The sequence below is a fragment of the Crassostrea angulata genome, chromosome 9, assembly GCF_025612915.1.
Source record: "Crassostrea angulata isolate pt1a10 chromosome 9, ASM2561291v2, whole genome shotgun sequence".
Lineage (NCBI taxonomy): Eukaryota > Metazoa > Mollusca > Bivalvia > Ostreida > Ostreidae > Magallana > Magallana angulata.
Genome location: NC_069119.1, coordinates 6930817 through 6944270, shown reverse-complemented (window position 1 = coordinate 6944270; position 13454 = coordinate 6930817). Strand labels below are relative to the sequence as shown.

Here is a 13454-nt window from a genome sequence, read left to right as displayed (position 1 = left end):
GCAGAGACCTTGTGACAGTCCAGTCTGATCACAAGCCCTTGGAGACAATTTTCAAGAAATCCTTATTAGCAGCTCCAAAACGTCTTCAAAGGATGCTACTTCGTCTCCAGAAGTACAATCTACGAGTAACATACACCAAGGGAAGCGAACAGATACTGAATACATTTTCAACGCATTTTCGCAAGAAATCTCACAGATTAATCAAAGTGAATGGATTCCAAAGATCAGCCATGCAAGATTTCAGCAGATCAGAGAGATGACTAACAGTGATCCAGTACTACAAACACTCAAGACTGTCATACTTACCGGCTGGAATGACCGTCAAGAAGATGTCCCAGTAGCAGTCAGAGACTATTGGAACATACGTGATGAGTTATCAGCTCAGGATGGATTGATCTATAAGAGCAACAGAGTCGTGATACCAAAAGTTCTTCGCCCTGAGATGCTCAGTAGAATTCATTCAAGTCACCTTGGAACTGAAGCATGTTTAAGGAAGGCAAGAGATGCAGTTTTGTGGCCTAATATGTCAGCTGAGCTACGCGACTTCATATCAAAGTGCAGCACTTGCAACAAAATGCAGGACCAACAATCAAAGCAGCCTCTTATCACACATGATGTACCAAAAATACCATGGACAAAGTAAGGAGTTGATATCTTCACTTACCAAAACCAAGACTATCTAGTTACTGTGGACTATTTTAGTGATTTCTTTGAGCTAGATATCCTAACAGACACATCAGCAATGACCGTAATAGATTGTCTCAAGCAACAGTTTGCTTGTGATTGGGAATTTGAACATTCTACTTCATCACCATATCACAGCCAATCGAATGGCAAGGCAGAATCAGCTGTAAAAATTGCAAAGAAATTAGTGAAGAAGTGTATTTCTAGCAAGACTGATATCTGGAAAGCAATTCTAGATTGGCGAAACACTCCTACAAAGGATATGAATTGTAGTCCCGCCCAAAGACTGATGTCTAGGAGGACAAGACATTCCTTACCAACAGCTGCTGCTCTACTTGAACCAAATATCAGCACAAATACCCATGAAAAGATCATGCGTATGAGACAACTTTCAAAACAGCAGTATGACAAACACACTAAGGACCTTCCAGAACTACAGATTGGACAAAACGTTCGAATGAAGAAACACCCAAATGATAAATACTGGCAGTTTGGAACATGTACCCAGTCTCTCGGGAACAGGTCATACCTCATCGACTTAAATGGAAAGTCATACCGTAGAAACAGAAGAGAGATGCGCCCAACCAAGGAGGCTCATGATGCAGAAAGAACAGATCCTTTACCCTACAAGCCGGAGGATGATCCACTCATGATTACAAATGAACCTCCCCAGTACGAGAGTGTGAAGCAGCCTATTGCTCCAGAACCACAAACCGCATTTGGATCTTCTAGAGAGACTATCACATCTCCCGCAAGTGACAATAATTGTGCAGTGAATGCTTCAACTAAATTGCGTGGCAGCTCAAGAATTGCCAGATTACCATCAAAGTTCAAGGACTTCATTATGAATTAAGATACATACAAACAGTATGAACTTTTAATTGAAATGTGCATTTTTTTTCTTTCGTTTTAAAGAAAGGGGGATGTTAGATAATGTATTTAGTGCCACCCTGTATATTGTGCACAAGTAGTGCTTACGTCATTAGTTGTTGAGTTTTGAATAAACACATAAAACCTAACACGTTTCACATTTCCTTGCAGGTTTTTAAATTAATATAACTTAGAAAGATCACCAGAGCTACATTTTGAGAGAGAGAGAGAGAGAGAGAGAGAGAAACCCGCCAATTCCGTAACCTACGAGGTACGAATGGACCGAGGTATGCTGGGTGCATGTGATCGAGGCATCTACTGCAATGTGATAAACATGTAGGTTATCTATAGGTGATAGTGGGGCAACATGTCTGAATTGATTTTGTTTGTTAAGTACCTACTGATATAGTTCAAATGGCTTGCCAGATAAGATGAAGTAAGGACCATTACATGATTTTGTTTTCTTGGCTGCAGAGAGGACATACAATTATTACAATCATAATCATACTGCCTTGATATAGATAGAGCAATCATTGCAGCATAAGACTCAGGTAAAACAACGAGGGACTGTGGATGTTTTTGTCCCTCCATAGCGTTTAACTATAGTCATAACTCAACAACAACATCAACAAAATAAAACCCCAAGTAATTTGGACTGAAGGTTAACAGCAAAGATGAAATGAGGAGAGGTAGGTCAAATTCTTGAAAGTTTGTGGAAAAGACTTCAAGTAGTTAGTAGTTTTGAATAAAAAGATAACTTGATACTTATGCTTTAGAGTACACTTACTTAAAGCAACTAGCCGTTGTTTGGTCACACAATGTGACAGTATACATGTATCTTTCTGCGTCAAGAAACAAAAGATTTTCGCTGAATAAATAAAAAAATTCTCTTTATACCTGTTTAACACCTGACCTGGCAAATTCTCAGTATGTCCAGGAAACACCTACTCATAACCATGCTTTATAGCTTAATTGTCTGTCTGTAAATCAGTATGAAAGAAGACTTTTCTGATATTACTTAGTATTTCTATTTTCTAACATGCCTGTAAAATTTATCTGGTTTCAGGAGTCCTGGTTTGAGGGGGTGGTGACCTGTAAAAAGAGCGACACTCTGTAAGTGGTGATATAAATGACTGTTAAAGGGGAAGTAATCTATTTAATTTAGATACACTAAACTCTTATCTTTTTTGCACTTAATTAATCTCTTAAAAGAAAAAAAACTATCTACACAGATATGGCAAAATGTACAATTTTTGATATAAAAATTTGGATTTTTTCTCTATTAAATGATTTTAAGAACACGAATAAAACATATAATCAGTATCTGAAAATCTAAAGAAGATCTGGTGGTTAATTGAATGAAAGAAGAAAGAACGGGGAGCTTTGAACACTTTGAAGTGTTCATAATTAGTACCAGGCATCCCTTATATCGCTCAAGGGCATTCGTACTAAAGGGCAATATTTATGTATTGAAACTTGAAATGGCAGTAAATCTAGATTGGACGGGGTTGTATGTAGGGATGTTGATATGGACTTTTGATGATTTGTTCTTGTTTTTTTGTTCAGGTTCACCGTCTGATTGTGGTTGATTATGAACAGAGGATGTTTGGTGTTGTGAATCTGTCAGACATCTCGGGCCAAGAGAGAACGGCATCATTTATCTATCAGGCATTACAGGAAGTTACAGGACTGCTTTGAGTTCCCAGCGTTACTTGGATTTTATAACGAGTCGCTAGACACCATCACCAAGGAACAGAAATGTCTGTGATTTGATTGGCAGTTGACATGGCAACTCTTCATTCATTTAAATTTAAAATGTATACTCACCAAAAAAGCGTATTTTTTTCACAAGAAAATTAGATACATGTGCATTCAAGCATATGGTCATTTCTTTATTGCATTTAAAATATGTTCAAATTAGAAAAAGGTTTTTTTATTTCCAGATTAAGACTGTTTAGTGTAAAACGAGAAATGTTTATGTATATTGGGCATTTTAATAAGTAACTAAGCCTGATACGTGCATTTTCTTCCTCTTTAAATATAGAGAGATTTGGATGAGGAAAAAATATGAACGTGTCTGATTCTTATATCAGCATATAGTTTGCTTGTACTATTCATATTTTGTTGTTTATAATTATTCCAGTTGACATCATCTGTTCAAAGTTTGTTCATTTGTAAAGCGTTTCATACCAAGAGAGAATGTAGCCATACCATTGTTTGTTGATGAATGTTATCTTGTTCTTTTTGGCTTACAAACAAGACTGTCAGACAGATCTTGTTACAGTGTTTTTGATTGGATGAATGTGATTGTTAGCCTTATTTTGATTGAATGACACATAATAAGCAGTCTGATTGGCTGTTTCACATGTGACAAGTGCTGTGATATAATTTACAACAGTAGCATCATTTAGATAGTTGTAAACATTGTAAAGAAATTATATAGCTCAATTAATTGAATTGACCTGCTGAAGACTTGAGAAAAACCTTACACATCTGAGTACACTGTATATATACATGTCAAGTGCTTCATCACCTCAGGTCATGATTTTCATGGTTTTCGGGTTTTAAGGAAATGGGTAAATTTCCCAAATAAGGTTGTGTGATTGTCCAAAAAAAAAGATTCACATTAAAACAAAATCAAGATTTCTCGTGTTTAATTTATTTTTTAAAAACAAATATTGTTTCAATTATACAAAATGTTTGATATAGTTTTAACTAAAAATTTTCGTTTAATTGATTGTATAAATACTGCCTTAAAATTGAACATAAAATAGTGGAATGTTATTCAAAACTGTACAACTAGCAGCGATTTAGAATAAATAGATGCATTTTGTCAGTGCTACTGTCATATTAAGAAATCTTCCCTTACTCATAATTTAATTTTGTTTTAAGTAAATATGTGCATAACATGATCTCCGTATTTTTTCACTTGATTTGTAAATTTAAATACGAGTGTATATCATTATTTATGGGATATTAATATTTTGTTTTGGTATAAACTTACCAGTAACTTTTAAAGGGTCATAGTTGAAACAGTTTAAATGAGAAAAGAAAAGCTTTCTTGTCACTTTTGGCCAAGGTTATACTGATTTAAAGAATTTCTTTTTGAAAAGCTTTATTTAAAACTATCTTAAATTAGATATTTCATTTGGGATGGGGGAAGGTAAAGATTAATCAAGGGTGAAACTATGCAACCCTCACATGTATTTGATTTGTAATTAGCACAATAAGTTTGTGAATCTACTCTTCTTTTCTTTTGATGTTTTATTTCAATGACAACTGTGGCACAATTTTCTTGTAATATTGTTGTTGCTGCTGGGTATGTTCAAAGACTTTCACTTCTTCTACTTTTAGAATAATTCCATTGTTATGTTTTCATCAAATGTTCATTATTTTTTCCTTGCACCAAGAGCTACATTTATTAAGTTACACAAAAAATATTTTTGTGAAATAATTAAGAACAATTAAAGTTTCGAGAAAATGTTCGTAAATAAAATTTGACAGATCTAAAGCTTGGAAAATTCAGGCATTTCTTCATTCATTTGAACTTCATTCACAATTTGTATACAAAGAAATTTGGTTCTTATGCAAGACAGAGAGGGAACGAAAGTCACAAATGGGGATTTGACAATTATTACTCAAGATTAAAATGTTGTAATGAAAGAAAATGACAATAAAATGTTGAGAACTCTTTCTTTGTAGTTTTTTTTGTTTAATTAATAATGTAGGTTCAATGTCAACAAAGGTGTTGGAATTACTTTGGTACATCAGATGATTCTTGTATTTAAAAAAATCTTCGAAACATTTTGATCTTAGCTATTTTCAACTAGTAGCAGTTTTTGGCATGCAACTTTAATCACAGATATTCTTTAAAAATTGAATAACGTGCACTGGAAATATTAATGTGCATGACACCTGAAAATGAATGATAAATATATACAAATGCTTTAGGCTCCAAACTATTGGTTCTCGAGGGGGGGGGGGGGGATAAAGTATGATTAGACAGTAAGATACTTGATTTTTTTCTTGCAATATTTGCAAAGAAGAAGAACCCAGTTTTCACATTCTAACTGATAAATGCTGCAACATTTGACCCATTGCGACGTGCATGAGAAGCAAAACATTTAATTAGTTTTCTTTGGCTCTGACAAACTAAGAGGGAGTCAACCCTCCCGGAACCTTCGGTGATCAATATTTTCAACAAAACAAAAATTAGTGTTAAACTGCAGAAAAAGCAGTTTTTGTGGTTGTTCATTGATTTTATGATATGTCAAGTATAGCTAGAATACTTCAAAAAGGAGTTTTAAAATCCTGCCAAACCCAGACCACTAGCTCCATTCCTCCTCTCTTCAACAAATCCCACACTGTACTGGTACTGTTTTAGTGTATGTACGTATGTCGTTGTTGTACATGTAGATAGAGAAACTAGTTTTATTTTCTAATATTTGGAGCCAGATGGCATACAATTTTCCAGTTATTGGAAAAAAGTTCTAAATGAGAGATTTCACTCACAAAATAGTCCATATAGTTACATATATGAACATGCAGCAGTATGGTCAATCCTCTGTAATTTTTTTTTTTGAAATCTAAATCAGCCTTAAACAATCAGTGCAATATAGTAGAATACTTACATTCACCAAGTATGATTCCCTAAATATATATTACGAAAATTAATTGCAATCCTAGTTCTGTAAAACCTGACAAGACTAAAATGCACATGCACTGTTTATCGATTGGTCGTAAAGTTTATCCGGCAAAGAAAAATCACGAACTACACGAAATAATCATGATGCCAGACTCAAATTTTCCATAGAAGTCAATTTGGCTGTTTCTTAAGTAACAGTAATTTAGTTAATTTTACTTAATACTGTTTACAATCAATATATCAATTTGTTACAAGAAAAATGTAAATATATGTATAAACGATACAATACTTTCTTTGATGATGCGGGTTTAATGGTAGAGATCATTGACGAAAAAAGTTATATAACGCGCGTTATGTATTTTTTCTGCAGCGACGCCACCTTCATATCCTGTATATAAAAACGTCGCCACCTTCATATCCCGCATATCACCATCTCACAAAAGAAAGCATTTTTTTTATTTAAATAAATCCTGTATAAAAAGATTTTGTAATTTTTCTTTCAGTAATTCTTATATTTACCATTGAGTCTTTTTTAGCAGGTTGATGTTAATATAGTCAAATCACATATTCAGCATTGCAGATCTTCAGAAGAATAACTGTTTATATACATAAGATAAAATAATGCATAAAACCTATCGAACATTAAACTAATTCTGTGTCCCAAGAATTGTCCAGAGGCCAAAGTCTAAACAATTTTAAAGAATCAACAATGTTTCAAAACGTTCGCATATAAGTCATTCCATATATATTAACATTTGAGTTTTTGAGAATAATCTAAATTCTTTTCCTTTGTAAATCTTGACACCCCCTCCCCCAAAGTGGCCCACCCTATAGCAAACTCTAATGATTATTATTTTGTTGAATTTGAATTAATCTACACTATCTGAAAAGGCTTTCACCAAAGTTCCAGTTTTTCTACGCAAATGTTTCTAGAAGAATATTTTAAAATATTTTTCACCAGATTTTCCTATGTAAAAATTCAACCCCCATTGTGACCTTATGTGGTAGAGCAAAATTTCATGAATTAAATATGTTTATTATATTATATGTATTATTGCATAATTTTGGTGATTATGTTCAAATCTTTTTCTAACATGAAAATATTTGAATATTGGTGCATTGTATTATATTATATTATTATTATTTAGTCAATGCAATATTTAACAAAAATATTTAATACAGTTATCTAACCTTAATGTAAGAGTCCTATCATTTGTTATTTTTAACTCTGGCAATGCAAAATCTATATTTAGAAGGAATACCCTTTTTCCTGTATTCCTGTATTTCTATTGGATAAAATTGGTCAGCTGTTACTTTATTGGTCATGTGACAATTTTAGTGGGAAATTTCTTTGTTAAACCAGTTCCTATTTGGAAGTCTACTTGTGTATACTTGAAATTTACATTCTTTATCAGGTCAGTTAATTTACAATTTTTTTTATACTACCTTATATTTAAATACAGTTTTATTGTGAGATTATTTATAAAGATATCTAAGATAGTATATAATTGGCTTAGAAATGAAATGACTAAATATCAGAAAGTTTGTTTAATAGTAAAATTCAGTCTGATCAGTGAGTACAAAGCATTGTAAGTGTATTTTCTTTTCTTAAATTTAGATTATCAACTACAGTATTATTTATACATCCTGAATATTGTTCCTAATCAACCTTTACACCTCATGTGAGGTAAGCATTGTTTAAACATGGTTAAAGCTTAGTTCATGTATAGTTATATATGAATATATATCATAGTATTAGTAGTATTATGAAACTGATTAATATTTCTACAATTTAATTATAAACTCATGTGAAATAAGTTTGACATGATTACGTACAGTTCTATTTATACAGATGTGATTATTATTGTTTATTTATTTAATAAGCAGATAATTTAAATATAGACACAAATATTTTTGAGTCTAGTTTGTAAAGAGGAATATTTTCATATTTTGTCAAAACTACATGCTTGTAAGAGTTATCTTTCCTAACTCGCATTTATTTTATTGCAGGGTTTATTTATACCTATTTTGTAATTGATTACATCAAATAAAGAAGTAAATTGAATTCATCTCAACTTTCTATCCACAACGGACTTAAGATCAACCCAAATACCCCGGGTTACACTTATATTGCCCTTGAGAATCATGACATGAACATGCAAGGCTAAATTACACAACCTGAGAATGTTTCCACACAAGTTTTAGCTTTTCTGACAAAAATGATTTAATGATTTTTTAAATTAATTCAACAGATTTTCAAAAATTCTTAATTATCTCCCCTAGAAAATACAGGATGTGTCCCTTAATTTAAACAAACAGGAATCCACGTCATTCAATAATATTTTATGGTTAAAATAATTAAAATTGGCCCACTGGTTCTGGATATGAATACAAACATGTGAAAGGTTTACAGACAGACAGACGGACACCAGACAAAAAGTGCATGATCAGAAAAGTTTACTTGAGCTTTCAGTTCAGATGAGCTTATAATGTAGATAACATATTAAACTGTTCACCCGCAGTCCTCCCCTCCATTGACTATTTAAGTCAGAGTTTCAATAAACTAGCTCTTGGATATTTTGGAAAGAGGGATAACTCTACTTTACGTGATTATTTTTTTTTGATTTATATGACAATTCAACTTTCAATTACATTTGCAGTTAGTTTGGTCAGACCGGTTCGAATACTGGCGCCAGATAGCTCAGCTGGTATAACATCTGACAAGAGATTCCGGGGGCCCAGGTTTTCCCTATCTTGTTCGCAATTATTTCTCCCATCCTGTTACATTAATTGCCATACATTTTTCCAGGTAATTACTTTAAATCAAGTTATAATATTGAGACCTTTCCAAATTGAATGATCCATACAACTTTAGTCGACTCATATGAAAGATGCAACTCAACTGCCTTTGTTTAAAAATTATGTTCAACACATTCCAAGTTATTGAAATTGAATAATTATTCAAAATGAAACTTAACTATGTTTTTCTTCCATTTTAGCTCACCTTAGATGAAAGCTCAAGTAAGCTTTTGTGATCACTTTTTATCCAGCATCCATCTTTCTATCTGTCTGTAACTTTTTAACGTTTTCAACTTCTTCTCAAGAACCACTGGGCCGATTTCAATTAAACTTGAGAGAAGAAGATTCATGTTTATTAAAATGAAAGGCCACACCCTCTTCTAGAGGGACTTGCACACGATTTGAGATCAAAAATTTTATTTTTGTTTTTTATGTATAAAATGGTGTAATTGTGCATATTAAATGATTGACCAAAATATTGAATGTTGAAGTCAATTAAGTTACAAGCGAGATACATAGGTAAGAATTGATTGTTATGTAAACAAAGCTCGAGTCGATCTTTTAGTTGTTTACAAAAATATAATGTAGAGAATTACCATTTCTTAGACAAAATGACATGTAAAATCAATTTAAAATAATTTAATATCTTCATAAATACTATTATCAACAAAAGAAAGATACATTTAATTGAAACTTACACCAATATAACACATATGTAAAAAATGACAATATTCGAGCTTTGTTAACAAAACAAAGAATTATGGACTCTGTATCTTGCTTATAACTTGATATTTGACATTCAAATTTTGACATAGCATTATAAACTTCTATATTTATCAGTGTAAACATTGAAACTGGAAAAATAAAATTTGTCAAATCGTGACCAAGTCCTTTTAAGGAAGATAATTATGGTATTTTCATAAATTTAAAAACATTTTGCCAGAAAAGCTGGGGACTATTTTTTACAGGATATATTTTGTATATGATTCCATTTTGATTTTAATAGTATGTCTATTGTTGCTCAGGTGAGCGATGTGGCCCATGGGCCTCTTGTTAAGACAATGAATGAGGTATGTAGTGCAATCTAATTAAAATTAGACGTTCTGAATCCGCTTCCGCTTCTCAAACAGTTTGAGAAGCGGTAGCGCATCCAGAACGTCTAATTTTAATTAGATTGTATGTAGTGCAAAGTATTCTCTTCCTAATTTGATATTGTATACCGGTATACGATTGAACAATTATTCAGAAACATCAGGGGATCTAAGATCTTTCATTTTTGAGGCTTGTGTTTCTTTACTTCAAGTTTTTTTACTTTCATCAGTCCTTGAATATACCGGTATCGCAGAGTTGCTTAGGGTCTGCACTTGATAATGCAAAAATTTACAATTATAGGTACCGTGGGTATTTGATACAAACAATTTATAAACATATATAACAAACCGCTTAATGGTACATAAATCATATTAATAAGTAATGCAACACTGTGATGATTATAGATTTGTGTAAACAAACATTATTTTTGTAAAGTATATAAAACAACATTTTAATCTGCAGATATGTATTAATAAAATACATTCAATGAATAAAAACATTTCACTTATCACATGTATACACAAAACAATCCGTCTGTTTACACAAGTTATATCAATATACACTCAGTTTGTTTACATCTGTTATACTAGAATATTCATTTATTATCACATTTATAAGTAAATATGTTGGTTTTAAGGTAATTATCCATACGTCACAAAACAACGTCTGACGTAATTCACGCGTTATTACGTCTTATCCGTGCCCGATCTAATTGAGACCTAACGTTAAAAGGTGTATTTCAAAACAAAGAAATCAAGCTGACATAGAAATTGATTCAAAACAAATTTATAAAAAAATCCTGACAACTGCAATCAATTAGGCCTACCGGGGTATTAATCAGCGAAATAACATGACTGGGTTGTGTCGATTGCGTACTCGTTTTGAAAATATAGACCGCCTTCTTTTGTCCTGCATAAACATTAATCCATTATAAGGTTGAATTTAATCCAATTCTTTGAACATTAATCCCTGAAAGTCCATAAAGATCCAAAATGAAATACTGACCGAGATCTATATTCCAGTGCATAAGGGAGATAAAAACACAAGGGGAAATAATTTGACCTATATCAAGACATCTTTATCCTATTCGCTTAGCAATAATCATAGCTTTATTTTCCACGAAAAAAATAAATGTTTTTAGAATTGAAATCATGTGCCGAAGAGAAGTTATTTCATTATAAGAAGAGTCCACCATATTAACTATGTTGACAGTAACACATGGTTTATTTGTAATATTGTATTTTCTTCACTTTGCCTGTGCATAGCTCGGCCACAAAGAGGTTGTCCCTAGAGTCCACACATAAACCCCATGGAATATCTAAATGACAGTTGTCAATGTAGCGGAGGAACTGTCCATCCTGGTCTAGGATGTGGATGCAGTTGTTAATGTCTGCTATTAGGATCCGACTTTGGCTGTCTGTAGTGATGCCACGTGGATATTCCAAGGTAGCACTAGAGATATTACCAGTGTAGGTAAACCGGAGTTTCCCGTCCTGGTTGACCACCACTACTGCACAGGCGTCACAATCTGACACACAGATATCTAGGTTCCTGTTTTCACAGATGTATTTTGGGGTACCTGTTGAATACAGAGGCTGTCCTTTGTCATTGTATTGAATACTTTGTTTCTCCATGGAGCCAATGTAACGCACAACTTTTGTTTGTTTATTATTATCACCGATAACGACAACCAGGAGGTCACCAGAGGAGGTACTACATACACCGAGAGGTCTCCACCCCCGTAGTCTGATCCCTGTCTGTATCTGTGTATTCTTTATTATGTTTACAGTTCTATCTCTGTCATCAGTATAAACTAGATCCCCACTCCTTGTCACTGCTATGTCCCGTGGATTGCTCCCTGACTTGGTTTGGACTGACTTCACTAGTTTGCCTTTCAAGTTGTAGAGTCTCATCATTTTGTCATCACCACACGTCCAAATCTCGTCATCAATATGACAGGACACATGGCGTAAACATCTTCCAAACTCAGTATTTATATCTGTGATGACCCGTGGTTTTTTAATGAACTGTCTGTTCGGGGGAGAGGACTCAGTAGCCGGAGAATCCGTTGTGTATCCATGTTTGTCTGTTTTGATAGATAACGCTGACAGAGAACCAAACAGTTGATAAAGCTGTTCTTTGTTTATTTTCTCAGGGGTAAATTTTGGTAAGGTAGCTGTGAGTTTAGGAGGCAATCTTCTAAATTCATCATTCCTGGATTTATAGGCAGAGATATGATTGACATCATTTGAGTTTAGTAACTTCTTCAGATCAGCAATGCTCTGTTTGATTTCAAAAATAGTGCGGGTGATTTCATTTTCCTGTTTATTTAGTGCAGTCAGATATTTGGAGTCCATTTCACCAAGATCTGATTTCAGTTTCTTGATAATGGTGTCAAGTCTTCTTCATGTTTGTCAATAGCTTTTGTCAGTTTCTTGGAGTTTTCATTCAGATCAGCTTTCATAACTGGGATGATAGATGCAATCTCCTCATATTTAGGATAGATGGATTTCTCTATTTCTTGTAAATCTCTCAGTATGATTTCTTTTTGGTTTTCTAGTGTTTCCACCACGTCAATAAATTCATGACCTTTATGTTCTTTAGAAGATGCACACTTTACACAAATAGGAATGTCGCATTGTTTACAGAAAAGTTCACATATTTTTGAGGAATGGTTTTGACATTTCGTAGTTGAATCCCGCTTTTTGAATGGTACCACTTTGTGTTCTGTTGATTCGTCTGAGAGATGCTCCCCCACACAGGCTTTACACAGATGTATGTGACAAATGTCACAGTACATAGGAGGGACTGGAGTCTCACACAGATGGCACCGTAACACATCCTGGGCCCAATTACCCTTGGGGTCCATACTGAAACACCTTAATTGAATTTGAATAAGATTTTGGAAGAAAAAAAAGATAAAATTATTTAACCGTATATTGCAGTTTACTCTTTTATTCAAGGCAAAATACAATGGAATCTTACTGCAGTAGAGTTGCACGTAAATCAGTTCACGTTCTAGGCCACATGCGCTTGCTTTTGTGATAAAAGTTCGTATGTAGTATAATAATATCATTTTTTATCATTATATACTATAGAGTACTATTATAGTATCGGTTATTCAACAAATTTCATTGCCAAAACAATTGCCCTGTGTTCTAGGCCTAGATTATGACCTGGTTACGCAACATTTAGTTTGTACGTTTATCATTATGTTAAGATTATATTTAACCTTTATAGACCAAACGACAGTTTTCTGCGATAAATTAACTACATCTACAAATACTTACTACATGTTGTGCCCTACTTCTTCGTGAACAAATTACAAATCTGTACAAATCAACATGACGATCTTTGTATTTTT

The 13454-nt window shown here is 33.3% G+C and overlaps 1 protein-coding gene, 1 long non-coding RNA gene and 1 pseudogene across 3 annotated transcripts; 2 read left to right on the top strand and 1 right to left on the bottom strand.

Annotated features, from left to right (window-relative positions):
• Positions 1-742: 742 nt before the first annotated feature.
• On the top strand, positions 743-1537 carry LOC128163296 (uncharacterized). Its single transcript, XM_052826850.1, has one exon. It carries the CDS (start codon positions 743-745, stop codon positions 1535-1537), a length of 795 nt encoding a protein of 264 aa, XP_052682810.1.
• Positions 1538-7218: 5681 nt separating this feature from the next.
• Positions 7219-8264, top strand: LOC128162702 (uncharacterized). 2 transcript variants are annotated; one of them, XR_008240694.1, is made up of 3 exons: positions 7251-7614; positions 7818-7886; positions 8210-8264. It is a non-coding gene; the product is annotated as an uncharacterized LOC128162702 (long non-coding RNA). The 2 variants fall into 2 exon arrangements; XR_008240693.1 differs by having other exon boundaries at positions 7219-7886.
• Positions 8265-9589: 1325 nt separating this feature from the next.
• On the bottom strand, positions 9590-13454 carry LOC128162700 (uncharacterized; annotated as a pseudogene).